The sequence below is a fragment of the Notamacropus eugenii genome, chromosome 5 (assembly GCF_028372415.1).
Source record: "Notamacropus eugenii isolate mMacEug1 chromosome 5, mMacEug1.pri_v2, whole genome shotgun sequence".
Classification (NCBI taxonomy): domain Eukaryota; kingdom Metazoa; phylum Chordata; class Mammalia; order Diprotodontia; family Macropodidae; genus Notamacropus; species Notamacropus eugenii.
In genome coordinates, this window is record NC_092876.1 from 299,668,816 (window position 1) to 299,696,561 (window position 27,746).

General features: G+C 36.9%; 1 protein-coding gene across 11 annotated transcripts in view; it reads right to left on the reverse strand.

Moving 5' to 3' along the window:
* Positions 1-27,746, reverse strand: part of MGAT5 (alpha-1,6-mannosylglycoprotein 6-beta-N-acetylglucosaminyltransferase) — a 370,599-nt gene that overhangs the window by 192,986 nt on the left and 149,867 nt on the right. For all 11 annotated transcript variants that reach the window (XM_072613264.1, XM_072613259.1, XM_072613261.1 and 8 more), the window contains one exon: positions 18,080-18,250. In XM_072613264.1, coding sequence (XP_072469365.1) covers positions 18,080-18,250 — 171 coding nt within the window. The remainder of the gene's footprint in view (positions 1-18,079; positions 18,251-27,746) is intronic.

Sequence of the window (27,746 nt, forward strand, 5' to 3'; positions counted from 1 at the left end):
AGTATAAAACTGAATTTGTCTGCCTTCTTACTGAGTCAAGAATCCTGCCATCTCACTAAGTTTTGCTTGCACTTTACTTTTGATGTAGTTAAATGCTGCCTTCTTAGAGACAGATAAACTGTCTTGCTGGTAAACCCTAAGGAGTTCTCGTTTTTATTCAGCTTCTGAATTTCCCCATCATTTTCATCAAACCAATACTGACTTGCCCGATGTCACAGAGCTACTAAGTGTCAAGAGGCTACATCTGAACTCAGGTCTTCCTGATTTCTTAACTCTAGGCCCAGCACTTTATCCACAGTGTCACAAGCTGCCTCTATACAGTAAAGAAAGGGGAGGACGGGAAAGTTAGGCAGTTAGTGACACAGTGGATAGAGCACTAGCCCTGAAGTCAGGAAGACTTGAGTTCAAATCCAGCTTCAGATACTTACTTAGATGTATGCATGGCCTTGGGCAAATCTTTTGACATCTTTTTGTCTCCTTTCCCTTGCTATAAAATATATAATATTAGCACCTAACTCCCAGAATGTGAGGATCAAATGAGGTAATATTTATAAAGTACTTAGCACAGTATCTGACACATTAACAAGTGCTATATAAATGCAAGGTATCATTATCATCATTATTCAATAACTATAACAGCCTTGTGAGATAGATGCTGTTTTTATCCCCATTTTACAGATGAGGATATGGAGGTTTAGAGACAAACAAAGTTACTTGTCCAGGGACATCCAACTGGTGAAGAGTTCTCAATCTCCATTTCCTCATCTGTAAAATGGGATTCAAAAGCCTAGGCATGTCTGGATATACAACTCTTAACAGTATTCCTGAGTTTGTCCTGGTTGTTCTTAAAATAGAAGAACAGTTCAACTGATACTTGCACATCAATGAAAACAGGTAAAGAACGATAACAAATAAAACAGAGAAAGGAAAAACATATGTTAACAATTTTAACTGCAAAATGTCTATTGAATCAATACCATATGCAAGTTGATAAGACAACTGAACACATGTACCTCATTAAGCCAAATTAGCATATGGGATGTGTCACATTTTGATTAAAGTAAACAATAAAAATTTCAGTGTATGGTATCTCTCATCCCAACAGCAACAGCATGCAGTGAAGTCTTCATCAATGATACCAAATCAAGCACTAGCTCCCACAGCCAGACACTGAAGAGGACAGTAAAATGGCTCCTCTATAGTATTACAGAAAACTAAAGGAGGAGCCAGAGAACCCTTTCATGATTTTTTTATCAAAGGACCACGGTAGATCAGTATTCCAAACTGGGGATGTTTGCTCTTACTTGCCAATTTTTTTTTTAAGCTCTTAATTGAAGTGTCAAGAATTAGTCCAAAGGTATTATGGTGTTTGGAATTCTGTCACTTTATATTTATTAGCATATTATTGTATGTGTCTCCAAGAACTATTTTTTCAGAATTTCTACTAATATACCAAAGGTGTTAGAATTTTTAAAAACTGTTTACTTTTTGATAATTGGTGATTAAGAAAGCGGCTAAGTACTAAACTATATTTCCAAGAATACACTGTTAAAAAAAAAGTCTATTCTGACTTGAATCTTAATTTTTGGAATGCTAATAAGAATACATTAGGGTAATAGAAAGCCTCAGGAAATTAAAATATTTTCCACTTTAAGAATATGAAAATATACTTTTGATTCTTTCAGGGGTTGGTCACAAAATTATATGCCAGTAAAAGCTGAAAATACTTTTTTTTAAACAAAGGTACAAAATGATCCTACTCAGCACAGCAGTAGCCCTTCTTTCTCGAGAGTGGTCAGCTATGACCCCCCGACTCTCCAGCAACTGTGTCGAAGGGACCCACGGTTGGCATTGATCTCGGCACTTCTTACTCCTGTATGGGAGTCTTCCAATATGGGAAAGTGGAGATCATTGCTAACGAATGACCAAGGAAACAGGACCACCCCAAGCTATATCACCTTCACTGACACAGAATCAGTGATGCTGCAAAGAATCAAGTTGGAATGAAATAATCAACTGGCTGGATGAGAACCAGACTGCTGAGAAGGAAGAATTTGAATATCAGCAGAAAGAATTGGAGGGGGTCCGCAACCCCCTCATTACTAAGCTGTACCAGAGTACAGGGCGCATACCAGGAGGCACACCTGCTGGGTTCCCAGGGGGTAGAGCAGCCCCATATGGAGGTGCTTCTTCTGGATCCATCATTGAAGAGGTAGACAGAAGAAAGAGCCTTCCAAAAATTGAAGGACTCAAATTTGTAGCCAAAGCAGTAGCTGTTTAAAAGTAACATTTAAGCTACTATGTAAATCTGGGCATTCTGAATACTTGAATGTGTGTAGAGAGGGAGAAGTGAACGACATTGCACTTTATCAGTACTATAAACAAGTGGAAATGCAATTCTTGTCCTGGAGAATAAAATCTATATAAAGTTGGCACCATAAAAAAAAAGTTACAAAATGATTGCCTTCAGGTTAACATGAAGACAATTTTTTCCCCTCACAGATGCTTATATCAAATTGTTAGAGAAAGGGAGGACAAAAAGTTGTCCCATAGGAAGTGTCTAAACACCAGCATTTTTATATTTAGAGCCTAAGGCATTTAATGCTGATACTGGTGTGTTGCCTATGGTTCCTTTCAGCAAAATGCAGTTTCTTTGCTTATCCCTTTCTATGTTTTGAATGTTTGTGCTCTATTTTTTTTTTTTGGATTCACTATCTGGTGCATAGAAAAAAAAAACCCAAAAAAAAACCATTCCCCTACTACCAACTAAAATGACTGGCCATCCTTGAAATATTGCTAAACTTTGAGGGAGGATCAACTTCCCTGTAGTACCCCAAATTCTGGAACCTCTGCAAAGGAGTTCTTTTAAAAAAAAAATATTAGATACTGAAACTTAAGTATACAATAAGAAAAAAAAGAAACACAAATATTGAAACTTAAAAGCAAAAGAAGAAAACAAAAGCATTGCCATGTGTACAGCAGAATGTAAGAGAGGATTCAAAATATACAGTAATAAATTTCCAATTCAAAAAATAAATACTATATTGTTTTGTCCATTTTTTCTTCTGCTTACTTGTAAGTTTTATTTTGTTCTCTGCTGAGCACTTTTTACTTTGTTGTTTTCCCCTTTCCTCATCCCCCAGAAGTCTACAATTAAGCATGTGTATATGTGTGTATACATACACATGTGTCTGTATACATACATAATACACATATACACACATACATAAACACATACACATAAAGATATATATGTGCACATATATACTCATACATACACTTACATACACATACATATACTTAGATAGCTGTAATCATACTTATATACAGACAAATGCATTCATATGCAACTATGTAAGACCGCAGCATACTTATTTGTCCTCTGTTTCTTTAAGGGTGGCTAACCTCTTCCTTCATAAGTCCCAGTCTTTCCATTTATTTCCAAGTTCAACTCGTCATTTTCTACACCACAGCAATATTCCAACCTTATATTGCCTAGCTATTTTAAATAGTTAACACTGATGAATATGGTTGATGCATAGTGTAGTTTCCCCATTTTTCTCTTTTGATTAAATCAATTTTAGCCTTAACTTTGTCCGAGATTATAAATATCACTTCTGCTCCTTTTTCCCTAACAAATTCTACTCCTGATTTTTATTTTGTATTTGTGCATATCTCTTATTTCCTATCCCTCCTGACTCCTCTACTTTACTCTTACCTACCCCGACCCTCCTGCCCAGATCCCTCTGTTATCCTCCCATTGCTGTTAATCTAAATATCCTTCTATACCCCCCTTTATCCTATTCCCTCACCCTTCCCTCTAAAGATCCCTCCCTTATTCTCTCCCCTCTCTCTATCCTCTTAGTATTTTATTTCTTTCTGAATTTAGAAAACTTTTATACCTTTATGTATATATATATATATATATATATATATATGCATTGTCTCCTCTTGAACCCATTTCAGATGAAAGTAGATTTCCAAAACAACCAGCCCTCCTCCCCCATCTAATTCCTCTATATCCATTCTCCCTCTCACACTTCATTTGTATAATTACTCTTTTTAGCTGTTCCTAAACGGTTTAACTTTTAAAAATCCTATCATAATCAGGTCTACCCCAATCATTCTTATGAACTACCCAATTATTAATAACAATCTTAGACACATTTTTCCATTTCTTCATATAAAAGGTAGTCTGATATTTTTACATTGCCTCATATAAAAAGTAAACAGTCTGTCGTAATTGAGTCCCTTATAATTGGTCTTTGACATGTATCTTGCATTTCTCTTGGATCTTATATGTCAAATCTTCTATGAAGTTCAGGGTTTCTTTGGTTTTTTTTGTTTTTTTTTTTTTTTTTTTTTACCAAAAACCTGAAAATCTGACAATTCATTTAATATCCATTTTTTTCACTCAAGATTCTACTTAGCTTTCCTGGGTATGATATTTTTGGCTGGAACCCCAGTTCTTTTGCTCTTCAATATAAGGTGTTCTACGACTTACAATCTTTTAGTGTTGCCCCTGCTAGGTCTTGTGTGAATCCAATGGTGGTACCACCTTATTTAAATTGCTTTTTTTCTTGTTGCTTATAATATTTTATCCTTGAGCTGTGGGTTTCAGAATTTAACTATGATATTCCTGAGGGTTTTCCTCACAGGATCTCTTTCAGATAGTGATCAGTGGATTTTTTTTTATATTTTTATATTTTTTATATAATGTAAAAACATTCCCCTCTTGTTCTAATCCTTCAGCGCAGTTTTCTTTAATTATTTCTTGTGCTACTGAATCAAGATTTTTTTTATCATAGCTTTCAGATAGTCTGATTATTCTTGTTTTTTCTTCTTGATTTGTTCTCTAGATCAGTTGTTTTTCTTATGAGATCTTTCACATTCTCTTCTATGTTTTCATTCTTTATATTTTGTTTTATTACTTCTTGGTGTCTTATGACTTCGCTGGCTTCCCTTTGTCTGCTTCTGATTTTCAAAGAGTCATTTTCTTCCTTAAGATTCTGAATCTCTTTTTCTAATTGGTTGAGTTTCTTTTCATAATTTTCTTGTTTTTCATATATATATATATTTTAGTTTTTCTTCTGTCTCTCTCATCTGATTCTTCAAGTCTTTTTAAAGTTCTATGAATCTCTTTTCATAGGTAACCATTTGACTGTTACTCTTTGGTGTAGGAAAGCATTTCTTTGCTTTGGTATCTTCCTCTAAATATGAGCCCCAGTCTTCTCAATTCCCACAGTAACTTTCTATGGTTGGATTCCTTCTCTTTTGCCAGTTCATTTTTTAAAAAATTTATACTAGCTTACTTTTTGCAATCATCTCTAGTCCTGGGGTATGGGGGATGTGCCTCTGGCGTCAGATGCCCCTTGTCATGGAACCAAAACCAAGACTTCCAGAGTCCTGTGAGTGTCCACAGCCAGCAGTATTCCCACCTCGCTGCTTCTGCACTCCTGCACTCAAGGTGTGTGCTGTCTCCTCCTTGCCCAGGGCTGCATCTCCCTAGCACAGCTGGATTGGCGTTCCTTGTCAGCAGAGGTTTCCTCAATCTTCCCTGGCTCAGATGCCCAACTCCTCTCGCTGTCCCAGGGGTAAAAGTTCCTAGGCAGCCTCCCAATCGAGCTAACCCCAGGGCTTGCCGCTTGTTGTTTAAGCAGAACTAGCCTGGAGGTGTTTACTCTTTACAGGGACCAAACCTCAACCTGAGATTTTTCTTCAGATCTTCTCCAACTGTCCCAGGAGAACTACTGTTTTGCCCCTAGTCTTATTTATTTTTGCCATTCTATGTTCACCCAGAGGCACTATTTTATCTCATTTGTGGGGGAAATCTGGAAAGTCTGGAATTTTCTGACCTACTCTGCCATCTTCCCATAATCATCCCTGCAAAGAGGTTCTTAACTTTTGGGGTTCACTTCCCCTTGGAAGTCTAGTAAAATTTATGGACCCCTTCTCAAAATCATGTTTTTAAATGCTTAAAATAAAATAATTAGGATGACAGAGGAAATCTGTTACATAACGATAGTTAACAAAACACTAAATTTTTAAAGAAACCAAATTCAGATTAAGAAATTCAACTATTGAATAATTCCTAGGAGTTTGGGTCAGCTCTGACAAATCCATAAACCCAACCAGTGATTTTTCTGGTCAGTCCCTATGAATTGAGATTAAGGGAAGGAATCAAGGTATGAACCTATGTGACTTTTCAGGAGTTTCTAACTGCTACAAGGAAAATAAAATAATAGAGAGTACAAAGTTTAATTAGGAACAACTCTTCTTGAGCATTTTGGGACTGAATCAATGCAATCTTTATGGACTGTTTAAACTTTTAACTCAGGGGTCCTTAACCTGGATTCTGCTAGGTGGCATTATGGATAGAATACCAGACATGAAGTCAGAAAGACCTGAGTTCAAATACAAATTCAAACACTTACTGACTGTGTGACCCTGGTGAAGTCATTTACTCTCTAAAATGGGGACAATAATAGCACCTACCTCTCAGAGTTGTTGTGAGGATCAAATGAGATAATAACTGTAAAGTATTTAGTTTAGTGTGTGTGGCACATAGTAAGCACTACATAAATGTTAGCTATTATTACTGTCTATAAACTTGCAAAATATTTTGATACATATCTTTCAATGTAATTGTATTCATTTGTAATAGTGAGCATTTTATTTTATTTATTTTTAAAAAATTATCCTAAGAAGGGTCTATAGGTTTCACCAGGTTGCTATGAACCATGACACAAAAAATGGTCCCTGTTATACCTTATCAAGGTCTACTGGGAAATTCTGGGGTAGAATTAAACTTTTAGCTCTGTCCTTAGCCTCTCAAGAAATCAAAGTTTTGAGAAGAAAAGAGTCCATGAGCTCAGCATCCTCATTAGCCAGTGAGTAACCAGGGTTTGCCTGTCATACTAGGGAGCTCATAGGAAAGCATAAACAACATGTTTCTTCTGGTTGGGCAAAACTTCACAGGATTCAGAGTATTCTGCTACATTTAAATGGCACGGATCCATTACCACATCTGTGACACTTTCTGCAGAAAGTAGGTCTCACTGCCAACTCTGGGCAAAATGAAATACTAAAGAAATGTTCCTGAGTATTACTTTCATGAGCAGAATTCCCTCAGCCTGGTGCCATGTAATTTCTTTATAAAATTAAAATAAGGATGGGAATAGATAGCTAACTTGTTGTCAATTCCTTAAAAGTGTGAAAATCAACCAAAAAGAATCTTGAACATGATGCTACCAATGTTATGAAAGAGATCAGATGACTGCTCTCCATCACCCCAAATCATAAAAGACATTCCCAAAACAAAGCTTGCATCACAAGTACATGAATTAACTTAAACATATGAAGTAGACACAATAAGTTGACTACAAATTCATGTTAGGCAGGCCCTCAATGCTCCAGTCCAATCCATTTACTCCTCCTTGATTGAATTCTCAATGGCTGTTACAAACCATTCTACCATCTTCGTTTTTTAGCAGATGTTCTCTGACTTCACTAGGAACTCAATGCTATCCAGACCAAGATCTCCTGCATCCCCTATTCCACATCTCAAAAAATCCTCTACCATAAAAGAAATTCTTATCCTCTTTTATGTCATTGATCCCTCTGATAGTCTGATGAAGCCAATGAACACCTCAGAATAATGATTTTAAATGCATAAAACAAAATACACAGGAGCATAAAGGAAATCAGTTATATTAAAATATAGTTACTCAAACTTTTTTTAAGTTCACAGACATCAGGTTAAGTATCCCAGCCTACATCTTCAACCTTCCTCTTTTCTTTTACTCCAATCTCTAACAAAGAGATGGCTCAAGTACAATTCTTCTTGTCTTCTCCATGGATTTGTCTCAATTATTCCCTCTTTTTCTACTGACCAGCTCCTTCCCTGCTATCTCAGGTCATGCTTAGATCTACACCATTTTTAAAAGCAACAAACAAAAAATTTCACTTGACTTTATTCATCGTCCCCTCAAACTACCACTATGTCTCTTTTATCTTTCACAAATTCCTAGAGTTTTCTAGCATATTACCTCCATTTCTTTACCACCTATTTCACTTCTAGCCTATTGTCATCTGTCCTTCAACCTCAACATTTAATTATATTTTTGTCTCCAAGGTGACCAACAATTTACTTCAACCACCTGGCTATCTTACTGGAACTCTCATTTTATATAACATGTTCAAAATAAAACTCATTATTTTATTGGCACCTCAAAATTAACATGTTCAAAACAAAACTCATTATCTTTTCACCTATACCTGTCCCTCCTCCTTCGAGCTCCTCTATTTTTGTTAACCACACTACCAAGTTTCCAATCACCCTCAACTTCCAAATCCACTCAGTTGCCAGGTCTCATCAATTCTATCTTCACAACATCTTTGATAAGCAAATCTTTGTTGAATGCCATCTCATACCCATTCCCCTACTCTTCATTCACATAGTCCCCATCACCCTAGTTAAGTTTCTCATCACCAACACCCACTACATAGTAAGTTCTGAGTATGAGATTATTGAAGGAATGAATCATCAGCTTTCACCTACTGTGTTAATAAGCTAACTGTCCTGTCTCTTGTCTTCCAACTTCTTTTCCAATTCACCTTTTACACAGGTGCAAAAATAATCTAAGATACTAAAGTGTCACAACCCTGCTCAGAAGTCTTTAATTGCTCCCCATAACCTCTAGAAAAATCACAAACTCCTCATCCTGATATACAAGGAGGTCTTCCACAATTTGGCTCCTACTTAATTTTATACTTCCCTTTTAATGAACTTTTTTTAGCCAAACTGGAATATCGACCACGCCCCAAATTTGGCACTTTATCCTGCATCCCTCTACCTACAGACCATTCTCCATGTCTGCAATGAACTCCATCTTCATCTCTCTCATAATGCTTACTTTCCTTCAAGTTCAGGTGCCAAATTTTCGACAAAGCATTCCATGAATCTCATACTCACCCAGTTGTCAAAAATTGCATTATGTACATATTTGTATGCTGTTATCACCCTCCTTTTCCCATCTACAGAGGAGAATTTAAGTTCCTTGCAGATAAGTAGTATTTTGATTTTACCTTTCTCTCTAGTAACTAGCATGAAGTCTTGCATAGAGATATTTAAATGTTTATTGAATTGAATGAGAATCTAATTAATTTAGGTCTCACTTATTGAGATGTGATATGTGTAGCATTATGAATATAACACTTGAACATAATCTCTTCCTTTGCCTATTATCAAGGTCTTAGAAATGAAGGAGATATTTCAATTTCCAATCAATTCCTTTGACTATCTTTCAAAACAAGGGCACAAGAACATCATCAATAACATCATCACAGCTTCAGTGTTGTCTAACAATTCTTGCTTGTTAGAGAATGTTTCATCTTGCTATTCAGTAATGCAGGCCAACTGTATTTTGTAACTGTAAATTACAGTATTTTCACTAGCTTACCTTAGATATGACTCATACACAAAACTTATTATTTATTCTACTTGAAATTAATTTTTAAAAAGACATTTATTTTAAAATATTCTGCTGACTCATCATTCTTAAGAATTTCCTAAAAATAACAATAATATGTACAAGTATAGGTATATGCACATATTGTGGGATGGTAGAAGAAATAATGGGATCTGCATGTTTAAAAGTAGTTTCTTTGGGTCAGGATAGGTCAGGTCCCTATACTCGGTGATCTAGCACGTCTATAGACTGCTTCCCTAGATATCCCTGGGAAGTAAGGTGGTGCAGTGGATAGAGTGCCCTGCTTGGAGTCAGGAAGACCTGAGTTCAAATCATGCCTCAGACACTTACTAGTTGTGTGACCCTGGACAAGTCACTTAACCCGGTTCACCTCAGTTTCCGCATCTGTAAAATGAACTGGAGAAGGAAATGGCAAACCACACAAGTATATTTACCAAAAAACAAAAAACCAAATGGAGTCACAAAGTCAGACACAACTGAAAAACAACTGAAGAACAGCACGATTGCTTCCCTTGAGGTCTTATACACTAGGTTATTCAACTGTCTGACAGAGACAGCACAGAGACAACTTTCCTAGGAATTTTGGTCTGAATTTTATGCTTTCTAGATGTCTGCTTTCAGTTGTGAGACAGAAATTCTCATTCTTGTAATTCTTCCATACTTTAGCCAACCAAGCAGCTGGCAAGTTAGGTACACCTTAAGTTCTTCCTGTTGGAAAACATTTAAAAACCATTAACCTGGCTGGTGACGAGACTTAGAGTTGAGTGCTTCTTCCCTTGCACTGTAAAGTCCTAATTTCTTTTTTTTTTAATGAAAAAAACATACAAAACGAAAAAAATCCTAACAATGGCACGTATTTCCCTTAGAGGCCCAAAGAGAATCACTTCTGATGAGTATCAAGATATTTAATGCTGCCCTTTGAAAGAATGAAATTAAAAGAAATGAGTCTTAAAGAAACCCAAATAGTCTCTTAGTAAAATTAATAGGAAGGAAATCCCTTTGCAACAGGTTTCCACTTTTACTAAGTGAGCCCTCTGGGATATTATATGGATAACAAAGCTGCATAGGTGAACAGGTCAAGATGTTTTGTGGGCTATTCTAGCCTAACTGATAATGCCCATGAACAAACATGATCAAGGAAACAAAACAGATCCAATTTAATTTCAAGGCCCATTAGCAATACAAAAGGGGGAAAATTATGCTTTCAAATGTGACCCAGGAACTCAGCAGAGCCATTTGTCATTTTGAATTTCCAAATGATAAAGTATGATGGTATGGTTTTTACTTTCTTGATAAGATTCAGGATACAAGTTAAAATCCATTGGCTTGATGACCTAACACTGAAATACGGCATATTATAGAGAAAATGTTCCAGAAATGAGGGGCTGCCTCATGTTCAACTTAAACTCAAATACCAGAAAACAACCACTTGAGTTGAAAATGTACCTTCGATTTTGTGATTGTGTTTTCCAATTAACCTTGTAAATTAGATCATTTACAATACAAGGATGCTTTTTTCCTTTGAATTTTGGCTACTATTGAATATTCAACATTAACCCATAACTCAGTTGGATGTTAGCCTGTAACTAGATGTTAACTATAACATACATACTCATATTTAGATCTGCTGATACACTTAGCATGCTACTGTCCAATGTCAGCCATATTGCTGACTTGCATTCTCGGTAGCTAACCAATGAAAAACTTATGGGTAGTAAACCTGGGACCAAAGGGTAGTGTTTGTAGGTGTATCTAAGTATAGGGTAAGGAGGAAGAGAAATTTCTCTCTTCTTCTCATCTCATTTGTATGGAAACCCTACAAGTACAAGCAGGGAAGAACAATTCTTAGAATAGTGAATAGTACTCACGAGTAAAGGGTTAAATGTTTAAGTCACCTTTAGAGGCAGCTAGGTGACACAGAGGTAGCACCTTGGAACTGGAATCAGGAAGACCTGAGTTCAAACCCCATTTCAAATCTTTACTTAAAATTTGGGTCACTCTGGATAAGTCACAACCTCTGCCTCAGTTCTCTCATCTGTAAAATGAGGATCATAATAACATCTCCCAGGGTTGTTGTGAGGATGAAATAATATTTGTAAAGTACTAGGCAAACCTATAGTGCTATGATAAATTCTAGTTAATATTATTTTCATCATACTTCAATAAATATTAAGCCTCGTGCTTTGTACATACTAGTTAGGAATACAATTAACAAAAACAAGATAGGCTTTGTCATTAACAAACTTAAATTCTTTATTATCAAGCACTTAAACTTTACCCATGACTCTGGATTCAGCTCTGTCCTGACCTGGGCCCTCCATTCTATGAACCCATCTAAGTACAGAAAAGCTAGAGTTTGCCACAGAGAAACCATCTATTGACACTTTGGTCAATCTTTCCAAAAATCCACGTCATTCTGAAAGTAGGTAACAGCATACTTTTCTGGTTATTCCGCAGCTTTTCCATTGTGTCTGACACTTTGTGACCACATTAGGAGTTTACTTAGCAACAATACTGGTGTGGTTTGCCATTTCCTTCTCTAGTCCATTTTATAGATAAATAAATCGAGGCATACAGGATGAAGTGACTTGCTCGGGGTCACACAGCTAGTAAGTGGCTGGGGCCACATTTGAACTCAGGAAGATGAGTCTTCCTGACTTCCAGGCATGGCACTCCATCTGCTCCTCCACCTCCTCCATCCAACAGGGCACTACACTCACTCATATATAAGTCAAATTCTCTATTAGCCTACTTCAGAAACTAAAACCAGAGAGTAAGAGATCATGAATAATGGCTAAAGTTCAGGATTCTAGAAAACCTTCTCCTTCCTTTTTTTTCTCCCTCCTAATTCTGAGGACAAAGAACCAACTCACATCAAGAACCATAACTAATTTTATTTAAATTCACCTTTTGACTTTATTGAGGTAGATATTAACTAATGTTTACTTGAGGAACATAAATGTTAGAGAATGAAAAAGTCCAGGATAATAAAAAAAGAGGCTCCAATCTACCCCTTCCACCTCAATTCATCCTGCTCCTCTTTTCCTCATCTTATGTGCCAACCAAACTGACCACCTGCTCTTCCTCTCATACACCTCTTGCCTTTACTCCTTCTACTTGGAAGGGTCTTCTCCCTTCCATGGTCTCATTTCCTACCAGTTCCACTCATCTAATGCCCCTACATTTGAAGGCTTAGCTCAAAAACAAAACAAAACAAACCCAAACCATGCTTTGTGCCCAGCTAGGCATTCTCTTCTAAAATAAATACTATGTGCCTTCCTTTATCACTTTTACACCCTACCTTATATTATTATAGCTATTTATAATATACAGTACATTCTGGGACCTGGGATCAGGAAAACCTGAGTATGATCCTGCTTCAGATCCTTACTAGTTATATGACCTTGATCAATTGGCCTGATTTTCTTCATCTGTCAAGTGGGGATAATAAAACCTACCTCACAGGTTTATGAAAATAGAAAATAGATGATATATAAGATAATAAACATATATAACTTTGCAAACCAAAAAGCACCAGATAAATATCAGCTACCAATAGCTGTATGTCAGAGGCAGAAACTCAGTGAGTTTATAGGACATAGAGTACAATCTACTCACTCTACGAATGGGGTGTCTTCTCCTAAACAACATGGACCTTGAGGGCAAGAGTTACTCTTTGTATCTCCCAAAGTGCCTTACGGACACTATATGCTAAAACATTTATTGTTGCATTAAAAAAAAAAATTTGGGACAAATGTCATTTAGAAATTAAGTTTTCTGGTCTTGAAATAAATGGAATAAAAGGGAGAGCTACTGCACAGAAAATAAATTCAGAAACTTGACTTCCACTACCATAGTACACAATTTAAAGACAGTTTGCAATCAACAGGAAGATACATAGCAAGCAATAAGACACAACAGTAAGCAATAAGAAACATCAGTAAGCAATCAGACACACCAGGAAGTACATTTCTGAGCAATTACCACATGTCTTAATGCGAAGAAGGAAGAAGGGAAACTTCACTCAACTAATATAAGAAATTCTGTTTTTAAAAAAAGGATTTTCTCACCTCGAGGGCAATGTTGGCCACATCTTCGCGACAGTTTGGGAACCGATGACATATAGCAGTGAGATTAAATTAAATCATAAGTGTCTCATGAGGAATATTGCCTCCCTCCCCACAAAACCAGAGACACAGGAGGCAATGTGTCAGAATAGGAGGGCTGGTCTTGGGAGTCAGGAAGATCTGGTTTCAAATCAGTTCTAACTTCTACTCTATGGTTTGGAACAGGTCAATAGGTCTTTCTGCATCTCAGATTTCTTATTTGTAAAATATGTCTCAAAGGCATACGAGAGAGATATTAAGTGCGCTATGTAAACCCTAACACACTACAAAAAAAAGTCCCACATTACTATTCTCTTCTAAACATCATTGAAGTATGAGTCTTCCCATCTTTGATGCAGATCACAGTTCCTCTCTGATTAGGCAGAATTTGGCTTCAACAGTTACTGCAGCCCTCCCCTCCCCAATCTTCTTTATCTGGCTGTCCTGGAAATGAACTTCTCTGAACTTAGCCAGGCTGGTCCTAGTTTGTCTGAACCTATCACTGGAATAAATTTCTGAGAACCAAGGATCCATTCTGTAATAAGGCATCAGAGGGTATTTGAGTTGTTTTTATTGTTAAGATAGGTTTTGTGCACAGTAATAGCACATGGCACAGTCAAGGCACTTATTTAATAAATAAATACTTTTAACAGTTGAGAGGATAATTAGAGCCCTTTCTAATTCAATGAGCCAAAATGCAACCCAGTATTTCTAAGACGACCATTTCTGTCCCTAGTTATAATCTAGTGTGGCCAAGACATTGAAAATAAACAGTCTACAACTATCTATATATTTTATCTACCTATGTTATTAGATTCTATTTTAATAGAAAGGGAAGGGCTTGCTTTTCTCCATCTTATCAAAAAGAAAAAATAAGAAATAGACTTTTAAAAACATTTCATTTATTCATTTATTTTAGTTTTCAGCATTCACTTTTAAAAGATTTTGAGTTCTAAATTTTTGGAAGTGACTTTTAAAATAGAAACAGGACAGATGAATAAAAGGAAACTTCTGGTCAGAAGGATTTCTGGATATCAAGGTACATGGCTGAATCTCACTTCTTGGTGTCTTCAAGATTTTGGTAGCATTTAAAAATTTTTAAAATGTATAAATAGCAGCCCACAGAGAGAACTGTTTTCTTGTTATAGTACCTTCCAAATTTAGCTCTTGAAGGCAATCTATAGCAGTATTAAGGAGAACTGAAAGAGCAGGTGTTTCCATTACCAATCTCAGCGTTACTTCCCTTTTCTAGTCTGCATACCTTCGACAACCGAACATTCAAGACCCTGTATAATCTGGATTCAATTTCCATTTCTAACCAATCTTTTCTCACACCATGCTAATCTTCTGCTCCTGCCAGACTGATCACCTCGCTGATGTTGGTAAATACATCATGTACATTCCAACATGCAACAAGGACCTAAGATGCTCTGTCCCCCTATCCCTTCATTCTCTATTTAAATTCTATCCATCTTTCAATATCCAACCTAGGTCTCACCTCTTTTGTAAAGTCTTCCCACATTTCTCCACTCCAAAATAATCTCATTCTCCTTAATTAATACCTTATCTTCTGACATTCATTTAGAGCTTACTGTGAACTATGGAGTGCCTCTTATAATTAGTTGTCTTTTAATTGTATTGTGTTTTGTTTCTATAAAAAGATCATAAACTTTTTGAGGTAAAGAAGTATATCATATGCTTCTTTTTATCTCTCTCCCAATGCCATTAGCCTGCCCACATGTACCCAAAAGGCACACAGTAAATATCTGTCGATGGATTAAATAAGTATGAGTCATTGCGATGGGATCATACAAAAATGAGACTCCTTCCCATTAGACTCCCAGAATACTGTATTCTATTTCTTCTGCCCAATGACTCCAGAAAGCAATCTCATGAGGATCTTTGAAACTCATCACTATCAAAGATAATAATGCAAAGATGTCAGAAAGCCATAACTCTGAAGCAGTGATATAGGGGACATGGGAAGGCTAAGAGTAGTAGCTCTCAAAGATGAGAACACTGATGAAGCCAAGGGCCTTTCTGACAATATTTTCCATTGCAGGGGGAGGGGTAGATGAGGGAGTGTTACATATTTTAATACGCAGCTCAACACAGTGGGTGGTTTCCTTGTCTAATTACAGAAGTTGTTAGAAACCGCAGGGAAGAAAGGATTTATGTCCTAGATGACATTGTCTCTGTGTTGTAATTAAAAGTTATTTTTAATACTTTTCTTTAGCTGGATACTTAGATTATTGGAAATATATGTTGAAATTTACAATTTGCAAAAAGGCAAAGAACATTATGAGAAGCTCACAAAACAGAGCTGTATAAATTAAAAGACAAATATTTTGACATTTCAGGGGAGGAAACTGAAAAATGGGGGTGTATGGGGAAGCATTTCACCAAAATCTATGCAAAATTCATGACATTTTTACAAAGTGGCTATGAAAACTATATACTTTTGAGAAAGCAACAATAATATGTAACCAAATGAAACTATCTTCACTCAGGGCTTTGTTGCCACCCAGTAGTTACATGCATATTACTTATAATTACTTGATGCACTGAACTCTGGGGTTGGAGGGATAGGTTTGGATCTGACTTGCTGCTTCTATCACATTCTCTCAGCCTACTATGATGGCCACAAAAGTACATGTGAGCCTTAGAGCATCACCATTAACTGGAAGGGACAGCCAGAATAGGGAAATTGTAATCCTATCTTCAAGAATATTTATAAAGTATCTGTTCTTTAAAAAATAACAATAACAAAATCTCTAAGTGCCTTTTTGCCTAAAATTAACTCCCATTTATTTCAAAATCCTGCAATTCAAGAAAGGATAAAAGAAAATATATTTAGTTGATTGTCTGCGGTGCTGTGGGGCCATGTCGTTCTGGAAGGAGGTCTCTAGCAGTAACACCTGCCTTTGTCTTTAGTGCTGTTCCATTCCACATTTTTATGAGTGACTTGAATTTAGACATAGATGGTATGAATATCCAATTTATAAATGGCTCAGAGTTGGGCAATACTTGAGAATCAGGACTCAAAAAAAATCTGACAGTCCAAAATAATGGGTCAAAGCTAGCAAGATGAAATTTAATCAAGGTAAATGGTAGTGCCCTGTGTCTGAGGGGTTTTTAAAATATCATCTGCTGAAATATGGTATGGAAACTTACTTAGACAGCAGTTCACATTAAAAAAGAAACTGAAAGGTTTTAAATAGGTCATAATCTCATTGAGTCAAAAGTATATTACAACCTCCCAAAAAAAGCTTATTTGATTTTAGACTACATTATTAGAAGCTCATTCAATTTTAGGCTGTTAATAGACGCATATTGTCCAGAACAAAGGAAAGTGACAGTCTCACTGTATTCTATAATGGTCACACTATATCTAGAATATTAAGCTCAGTTGCAGACAACACATTTAAAAAGGAGCATGGAAAACTAGAATAAATTCAGAGGATAATGACCAGGAAGGCATGATATATAATCAGAAAAGATAGAAATCTTGGGCAGCTAAGTGGTACAGTGGATAGAGCACTGGCCCTAGAATCACAAGGACCCAAGTTCAAATCCAGCCTCAGATACTCTCAGACACTTTCTAACCATGTGACCATGGGCAAGTCACTTTACCCTGATTGCCAATAAAAAAAACAGGGATCTTTAACCTAAAAAGAAAGCCTAGAAGAGGTGATATCAACTGTCTTTAATAACTTACTGGTCATGAAGTAGAAGAAAAATTAGGTTTATTCTATGTTTCAAGAGACTTAGAACTAATAAAAAAAATTACAGATAAGATTTTTATTCAATGTAAAGGATGAATTTTCTAATGGCTAAAGGTGTTCAAAAATGGAATAGGCCACCCTTCCCCATCACTGGAAGTATTTAAGTGGAGTTTGATCAGCTACAATACTGATTCTATGGTTTTCTATGATCAAGTTTGGATGATGAAGGGGTTCATAATCTATTCAGTATTATTCTTTCTCTTCCATTTTATCTCTTGTTGACTTTTTTTCCTTTGTGTTGATTGATTGCCTAATATCACTTTAACCTAGCATTCAGGGAGTCAGGCAGATAGAATTCAAAGTCTATTTTTAATGTGTCAGGAAGTTTGAAAAGATATCTGATTGGCATAAAATGGTAGGGAGTAAGATCAAGCTAATATGAAATTTTTGGACAATTTGTGTACTCAATTTATTTGTACTATTGTCCTCCTCAATTAGAAATGACTGACATTTCAGAATTCATTATAAAGCAAACATTATAAAATGAGAATATAAACTAGAAAGGACAAAGCATATAAGGATGAAAACAAAATGAAAAACTGCTATTTTTTTTAACATCAAACTGTTTAAACTTTAGATTTCAAATACTTAAGAACCTTATAGTATAATCTAAAGTGCTGCTCCCTCATCCCTACAGCGTCACATGCCTCATTTCTCCCCATCTCATCCCATTAAAATAGCATTTGGTCACACTTACCTGCTACACTAATTTTTTCAAATGCTGCTATACTGCTGGGAACAGCGGTTGTGGTGGTATTCGTTGAGTTTGCTCCAGTGCCATTGATTACAAGATTGTCCACCTTCGATTCCAACTTGCCAATACGTTGCAAAATATTGTCCAATAAAACAGCAAGAGTTTTCTTCAGATCTAAACAGAATAAAATAAAATAAGGGCTATTTGAAATTAGTTGACTCCTAATAGGGCTTTTTCCTTTCAAAAGGGTGAAGTAGTCTTCAACCCAACCATTTCTAAAGTGATCTTCAGAAAGTACCAGTAGAAGATTTTTCCAAAGCTAGCTGAATATCAAGGGTTTATATGATGGAAAGCTTTGAGCCAAAGCCTATTGGGAAAAATTCATTACTTATGAATTACAAGGTAGTTGCTTATGGAATTCCATGGTTTTTATTTCAAGATACTAGGATGAGAACACAAATTCTCTGTAATACAGTTTTCTATCTGCTGGAACACTATTAGCTCTTACAGGTCTGCAATACAATGGCAGTGCAAGTTCATGACAATGCTAGAGAGTAATATGCATTAAAAATTCAAGAAAGATTAAATTATGCTTACTTAGCAATGTCCCCATTTTTTAAATGGAGTTAACCATAATTATATTGAATGCTAATATGAAATGACAGACTAGAATGTAATAAAGTTAGCACACTTCCTCAAGCACCTAACTGAGTTTGAGATGCTGATTTAGTGAACAAAATATAATCATCCCAGATCACACAAGCATTATCACCTATACAAAAAGCCTCCCAAAAACCCTTTCCATATATATAGGACTATACAAAGTAAATAATGAACTAAAACCCTTTGGGAATCCTCAATCTAAGACAATGGAAAAAAATACACATACACCCATCCACACACACACACACACACACACACACACACACACATCTGAGACAGATATATAGACATATATAGATCGATATAGATGTAGATGTAGATGTACACACACACATATGGGGGGAGAGAGGGAGGGAGGTAGAGAGAGAAAGAGATGTCTCAACAGAAAGACAAAAGATATGTAGATCAATCAGTCACCCAATAAGCATTTATTAAGTACCTACAATATGCCCCAGATGAGTAAATGTAAACCCATGGATATGTGAATGGATGCAGATCACAAGACAGTCATCCATCTTCAGAGTCTTTTGTCCCCGTTCTCCCCAGGCGGTCTATTGTTATGGCCTTGATGATTTTCCCTTGACATCACAAGGATTGCTCAATGGCAATTCTTTGCTCTTCCCCCACAATCAGACTATTTTCTTTTATTATTATATGTTTCTTTAAACACATCCTTTCCTCCAGTTCTTCACAGTTACTTATTTGTTATGTGTTGCAGCCTGTTCACACCCACCAAGTACCTTTCCAATGTCCTCTTAGTGACACTTAATTTTAATTCTGTGAAGACTACAGTATTGGATGACTCACAACCATATGACAACACTGGTATTAAAAAGACAGGTCTGAATTTCAGGGAGAAACAAGGTGTAGGGAATACATAGCTCAGGGTAACTATGAGAGATTTGAATTTAGATAGATGAAAAATTATCACCCTTCATTTTATTCCAAGGGTACAGAGGCCAGCTTGCCTTTAAACAAATGCTTTGCCGGTTGAGCTGATGTAACCCGGCATGGATAGGATATAAATATATATCTGTCTGGTTCACAATAGACACACTAGCAGCTGCTGGAGCTGAAGTCAAAGCTGCCTGACTGTCCCACATGGAGAATTCATCAGAACAAAAAAATAGAAATGTATTAGGGTAGAAGCTTAAATTAATAGTAATTTTAGGGATAGTTATGCCCAAACAGTGAGAGCAAATGACCCTAACCATCAGCAAGGCCATATTACCAAGTTTACTGGGCTATCAAAGACTCCAGACAAAATAACATTGTGCTGTGATTAAAAAACTGTAGGAAAAGAGGTGACTATGCCTGATGCAGACTTGGCTTTGCTGGCTTGAGCACACAGTAGGCACTTTGTAAATACTTAATGATTTACTTTTACATTTGCAGAAAAAGAACAATTGGGATTAAAGATAGAGAATGGTAAAGAAATCTAAGGATGGATGTCCATGAAAAATGGGTGAAAAGTTCAGAAACTAATGAATTAGGGGGATAAAAGACCATGTCTTTCATCCATTCTGTAGCTTTTTTTGAACATGCTTTTGTCCTTGAAATTGTCCCATTTGAAAAATAAGCTTAGCCTGATATTCTCTGAGACAAAGAGCTGCTAGATAAAGCAGCTTTTAACAGAAGGTACCATTAAATGATTCTCATTATCTGTGATCTAATACCTATTTGTCTTTATGACTCAGTTATTTACCTGTATGGTATGAACCTGTGCTAGCACTGAGGAGACACCTGTCTTCCTGTTTTCACAGGGGGGTAAGTGAACATTTGGATTTCTATGGTCACCAATCAAAGAATTTGCATCTGGGAAAATGTACAAGACAGAGTCAGTAGCATTCAGCATCAAAACCTAACCACCTCAGGACTATGAACTCAATTTTAAGCTCCTTGAGAGCAAGGACTTTTATAGCCTCCTCTAGGTCTGACATGGTATTCCATATATCATGGGGGTTCAGTAAATTTTTTTACTGTCCCCTTTGCTGATGATTAGCGTACCTTCCTTTTCATATGGAGGTTCAACTCCTAATAATCTTTCTTATTTCTAGTTGATAATCAACTTAGGCAGTTAGAGGGTGCCATGGATACAGCATTAGACTTGGAGTCAGGAAGACCTGTTTGAAGGCTGCCTCAGACACTGTGGGAGCCTAGACAAGTCACTTGTCTTCTCTCAGCCTCAGTTTCTCCATCTATAAAATGAGAATCACAGGGTTGATGTGAAGATCGAATGTATGTAAAATGATTTGCAAACTGTAAAGCATTATGTGAATATTACTGATGATGATGATGGACCTGAGAGTACTTTCTCAACCCACAAAGCCTACTATGACAACAAGGGAGTAGTCTGGCACAGGGATGACATAGGAGTTAGAAAAGCACTATCGTAACTGGATTTGGACTATGTCCAGTAGAGTATATTTAATAAGTGTATTTGTATTAAGAATGGAAGTCTGTCCTTATACTCTACAGGAGCCATTAATGAGATAGGTACATATGGAGCTTGCACAAGAGCTGAATCTCTGGGCATTAGAAATTCTCCTAACTTTAACCGCAGCCTTCCTATTTTCTACAGCTAGATTCCCCAGCTATTTTGTGCTTTCTATAGAGCTTTGACATATGACTAAAACAGGGCTGGCAGAATAGATAAAATACAGGGAATTGTGTTGTACAAGCAAAGTTTTGGAGCACAACAGGCAAGGGGTGCTGCTGCTAGATGTACTGTCCTCTCCACTAGGAGTGCTAGCAAACCACAAAGATGGAGCATGAAATAAAGGGGGATAGAACAATTCCAACCAGCATGTAGGATATTCTTTAAGATATCCTAATTTACTGATTTAGTCATTCAACAAAAATTAATTGCCTATTGTGGGAGTCTTGCACTGCTGCCCTCCTCTCTGTCTGCATGGACTTGTGAGATATACTTGGGCTATGCTGGAAAGCATGGGTCTTGAAGGCAGAGAACTAAATTTGGCCAAAGCCTGGACTATAAAGGTGGTTTAATTCCATAGTGATTTAGCAGTAAAATCTCTCTTTAGGTTGGCTGGCCAAGCAGCCATTGAGCTACAACTATCTAATGGAATATTTCTTGACTTCAAATTCATGAACTTCAATCTACTGGTTTGCTAGAATCATTTGTGAGAAGAGAAAACATGGCTAAAAACCTTAACCTTGCCTGTACACATTCTCACACTGGCTGAAGCTAACGTTTAATTGCATCAATAATCTTTTTTGAAACACTTTCCCCTAGCTTCACTAGAAAGATAAAATACGGTAAATAATAATTACAAAAAGAAACGGCATATTCCATCCAGAGAACTGAGAGATAATTTGCTGATAACTTGAGTGATGGTACAAAACAAAATTGAGGACACTGTCCAAAAACTTGTCTCACTTTACTATTATCAGTTGCCCTGATTTCCTCATCTTGGTATTGATTCTTAAAGGCACATTTTCTTTATAATGTCCTCATACTTTATAACTAGGCTTCCATTGGAGAGATATTTATATAACAGGAACTAAACAACACCTGCCTTGAGGATGCTGGGAAGTAACTACCAAGAAATCCCACCACACATACATAAGATTGATAAAGCTGCCAAAAAAGGAAAAATGACAGATGTTAGAAGGGCTGCAGGAAAACTGGCACATTAATGCACTGATGATAGAACTATGAATTGGTTTGGTTATTCCAGAAAGCAATTTGGAACTATATCCCAAAGGTCACTAAATTGAACATACCATTTGGTCCAGCAATATCACTCCTAAGCCTATACCTGCAAAGCGATCAAAAAATGAGGACAAAGGATCCATAGGTATAGATATATTTATAGGAACTCCTTTTAGAGTGACAAAGAATTGGAAACTAAGGGGGTATCCATCAATTGAGCAAAGGCTAAACACATTATAGAACATGAATGTAATTGTTATTGTGTATACATATAGCTATTGTAACTATAAGAAATGTCAAGAGGGATGGTTTCAGAGAAACTTAAGAAGTTTGTTATGAACTGACAGTAAAGTGAGTAAAATCAAGAGAATGATTTACACTGCAGCAACAACAGTGCAAACATAAACAACCATAAGAAGATTTAAGAACTCTGACCATTATCCCAGAGGACTAACAATGAAGCATCCCGCTCACCTTCTGAGCTGATGGACCCAGAATGCAGAACGAAACACAACTTTTTGTATATGACCAACGTACATCTTCCTCTACTATGCGTATTTGTTACAAGGGGTTTTTTCCTCTTTTTTTCCCCCATAGGGTAGGGAAAGAGAGAAAAATCAATAACTGTCTATTTTTTTTTGAAAGTAAAATAAAATAAACACAATATAAAAAGAAGTCTTCCAAGAATAACTACCAAGGTTAAAAAATTTCTCAGAATAATTCACTCATCAAACAACCATTTATCAAGCATCTATTATGTGCAAAGCACAACGAAAGCTACAAAAATCATTAAAGCATGGCCCCAGCCCTCATGGAATTTACAACCTAGTGCGGAAATGTGGCATATATACATATATATATGTACACACACACACACACACACACACACACACACACACACACAGACACAGGCAGTAAAATAAGTTTACAATAATGACAAGCAGAGTAGAACAAAATGAAAAGCTGCTAAGAGAGTTTCAGTTAAGTGACTCATCACTTAACGAACACCTGAAAAAAGCCCAGGACTCCTGATTCATAGCCTGGGCCTCTGTCTCACTATTGAATGGATGTGACCAAGGATTCTCAAAGGCTCTGGCAAGAGACCACAAACTCTGGCAAAGCTAGAAAGACTTTGAGTATGTCTTCAATGATGTATACCCCTTCCAGGACCAGACTAAATTCAAAGGAGCTAATGTCAAGAAGATTAGTCATCAAGTTATGAGCCCTTGTTTTATGGGTTGGTTATTAATTTTTTTTTGGTCACAACTTACAAAAATTATCTACCAAGTTATAGGGAGCTTTGGATCACAATTGATGGAGTACCTCATCAATAACAAAGTGAAGACAAAGACAGAAGTAAAACATTTTCTGTCCTAAAGAAGGTTATATTCCAAGAGGGGAGACAATACCAGAGACTACATGCAAGAAACACACTAAGTAGGAGAAAGTTAACATTAGAGGGAAATTACTAGGAGCTAGGGACAAAAAGAGAGACAAGGAAGGGAAGGCCTCTGGTAGAAGGTGACATTTGAGAGCATCCTTGAAGGAGGTCAAGAATTCTGAGAGGTAGAGGTGAGATAGGAAAGCATTTCAGGTGTAACCACTGCAAAGGTACAGAGAGGAGACAAAAGTTAGCTACTATGGCTGGGTCATGGAGACATGATTCAACAATGTCATATGCTATTCCAAAAATTTTGTTGAGGTCATTGTTAAGTCTGAGTCTTCCATCAGAAGATATTAAATATTTGTTAACTTCCTTTAGGAGAGAAGTTCCCAAACTTACGTGGTCTACTGCCCACTTTTCAAAAAAAAAAAATTACTCAATGGCCCCCCTGGAAATCTACTTTCTTTAACCTTTTACCTTTTTTTTTTTTGAAATTTGCATCATTTCAAAAAATATAAAATACACACACACATATGTTTAGTTTTTCATGCCCTTCACAAGCTGGCCCAACATATCTGTCCAGCCTCAATGAACATTACTTCACTCTTCAATCAGCTAAATTGGCTTTCTCATTACACACACACACATTATATATAAATATATATATGAAATGGAGGTGGAAAGGAGAGTAAATGGATCTCGTTTAAAAGAAACAGAGATTGGGTATGCCATAGATGGGAAATGTTGCATGTAGTTTCAGACGAGGTTACTATACTATTAGTTTTACTCCACTGTTTTACATTGTGACAAGACCTCATAAGTGGGAGTAGTATGTAAATGTATGTAATGTAAAATCAAAACTTATCAATAAAACTGAAAGTTAAAAAAGCCCCAAAAGACTAATAGGTGATGAAAACCCCATCTAAACTCTACAAGTAAAAGCACACACATATGTACTCCACCTCTTGTCTCTTGAACTTGTGCGCTGGCCTTCTTCCATGCCCAGAATGCAACCCCTCCATACCTCTGCCGCATAAGTGCCCTCTCTTCTTCTAAGATGCAGTTCAGGCACCGTCTTCTGCATGAAGCTTTTTGTAATCCCCCAATAAACTAAAATGCATATATTTTATTTAAGCTATATTTATACCGGGTATACGCTAACAGCTAGGTGGCATAGGACCTGGAGTCAAGAAGACAAGTTCATATCTGAGTGTCCCTGGGAAAGTCATTTATCCTGTCTGCCTCATTTTCCTCATCTGTAAAATGAAGATAATAACAGCACCTACCTGAGGATGAATGAAATATTACAAATATTTGTAAAGCAATCTGAAAACCTTAAAATGCTATATAAATGTGAGATATTGTTATGATATTGTAATTTGCATACACATGCAACTCGTCTCCTCTGCTAGAAGGTAGACACCATAAGTTTGTTCTTTGTGTTCATTTCTCCCCATTGTAGGTTCTGAATAAATACTGTTGATTGATTCCTTAATTCCACCATCATGCCAAAAGCACCATGCAAGAACAGTGCTATACTCATCTGCTTGGATTCACTACAATCACAAACTTGGGTCATTGTACAGGGTCTGGGCATTGAATGCTTCAGTCCTACATGTGCTGATTAAAGCCCCAAACATGATGATATCCCCTCATTTCACTTTGGTCATGAGAGTTCATTGAGGTCTGTTTGCTATTGTATTAATAGTGACCTAAAAATCATTTATTGGACAAGATTTTCCCATCACAATGGACTTGATGTGGTATGAATGATTTCTCATAATGAAAGTGTGGCATAAATTCTACCTAAAGACTCCTTATGACATGATTGACCTGCAAAAGAAAGAGGAAGGGGGACACCACAGTCTGCCCACATGCTGACAGCCGGAAGATGACATGTGGCATTATCTAGGTAGCAGCTTTTGGCTGCTGGGGTACTCTGGACACTGACGCTCCAATGTCTCATTCATTTTTTCTCGCTTTTGACTCCCAAACTATTGGTCTGAATTGTCTCAGTCATAGTTTAAATGAGAGGTGACAACAATATTGGAAAAGAGAACCTGATGCAATTGGGAAGAATGTGAAATAATATTCCCAAACTTTTCCACAACCACCACTTCCCCCTTTCCCCCCCCACAAAGTTATTCTGAGGGCAAGGGTTTATAAAAGAACCAAAACATTCCCCCTTCTCCATCTTCAGTTCTTTCTCTAACTTTCTGGGCTTGTGGTATGTACAATTTTCTGAACTTCATGTCTGGCTGTGGTTTTAGCAATGAGGTGAGTTATGTTTCCAGCACAGTAGCTCTGGGGGGAAAATCCCCAAAAGGGAGCACTGTACCTACAAAGTTTTTTCTTACGAACTGATGGTTCTCAATTAACCACGTTAACCTGCTAAAATGACAGAGGTCTCCCTGAGACAATCTATGGCCACATCAAACAGCTTTTAATATTTCCTTCAGTCAATTTTACTTTCCACCCAAGAATGGAGTATTTCCTTTCCTTGCAGGGTAGGAAGGGAGCTTCTGCTATTTCAATGGTGGAGCTTTTAATGTTACTCCCAGGGAAGTACTAACATCCTAGTTCCTCCAAAGGAAAAAAAAATAAGCCCTTCAAGATGTCTGTAGGAGTGGTGACTGGAAAATATATCAGACAGTTTGATTACACTAATTAAAAATAAAAACAAAACTAATTTTAAAAGATAAACAGGAGGCTATATTAAATGCCTGTATGAATTCCAAATATGTTGGCAAAGCAAAGGAGAAAGAAGGCATCAGCTCGTCTTCATGGGAAATATTTCTAAAAACTGTCTGGACTCTCCTAGAAGTTATATTCACTGAGTAGTCAACAAAAGCCCAAATCTCATTGGGAAAAGGCTATACTCAAATGCATCATGGGTGTCCCAACACTTCTCTTCCCATCTCATTTCCCTTCCAGCTCTCTTTTCTTCATTTCAGTGTAAATACCTTGAGGGCAGGGACTTGGTTGCTTGCACATACTTGCATTCCCAGACATTAGCACCATACTTGACCCATAGTAAGTACTTTCTGTATCATCTGTGGACTGTGGGTGGTGGTGAGGGGGGGGACAGAAGCAGAAATATGGAAATATTGCTAGGCAAAAATGACCCTGTCTGTTTTCAAGGTGCTGGTAGTCTATCAGAAGAGATGGTATGTTCCACAAGTACATGCAGAATAAATAAATCCAAGGTAGTTACATCTAAATGACAGAGGGCACAGAGGTTTGGGTAGGGAGGAGATGTGACAGGTTTTCTTGTAAGAAGGTCTTGCTCCAGCTGAGCCTCAAATGAAGTAAGGGACTCTGTGAGATGGATGTTAAGAATATATTCCAAAGTTGCAAAGCTGGGTAACTGGAAGAATGGTGGTGCCTTGGACAAAAATAGGGAAGTTCAGTATACTCCATAGACTGACCAGTCATTTGGTCAGGTGGAACTGGAACCCCAGAGTAAGACTGGGGCTAAAAAGATAGTTCTAGAGCTGATAATTCAACCCATAGGAAGTAATGAAGGGAGAGAGAAGGAGGAGGGGGAGAAAGGGAGATGGGAAAAGTGAAGAGAGGAAGAGACAGTCAGACAGAAATGGAGACAGACAGAAGGGTCCAGAATAGAGCCTTGAGGAATATCCACAAATGAAGGAAATAAAATGGATGGTGGGTCAGCAAAGAATGAAAAGAAGCTACCAGTCAGATAGAAAGAGAAGTGTTATGAAAACCTAGAGAGGAGAAAATATCCAAGATGATAAAAATATCCAAGATGATGATCAACACTGTCAAATGTTAAAAAGTAGTCAAGAAGAATGAGGATTAAAAAAAAAGTCACAATTTAGAAATTATTGCTAATTCTGAAGAGAGCTGTTTCAGTTGAGTCAGTCAGAATTTAGACTATAAAGTGAGGAGAGGAAGTGAAAGCAAAGAGTAGACAGTTCTCCCCA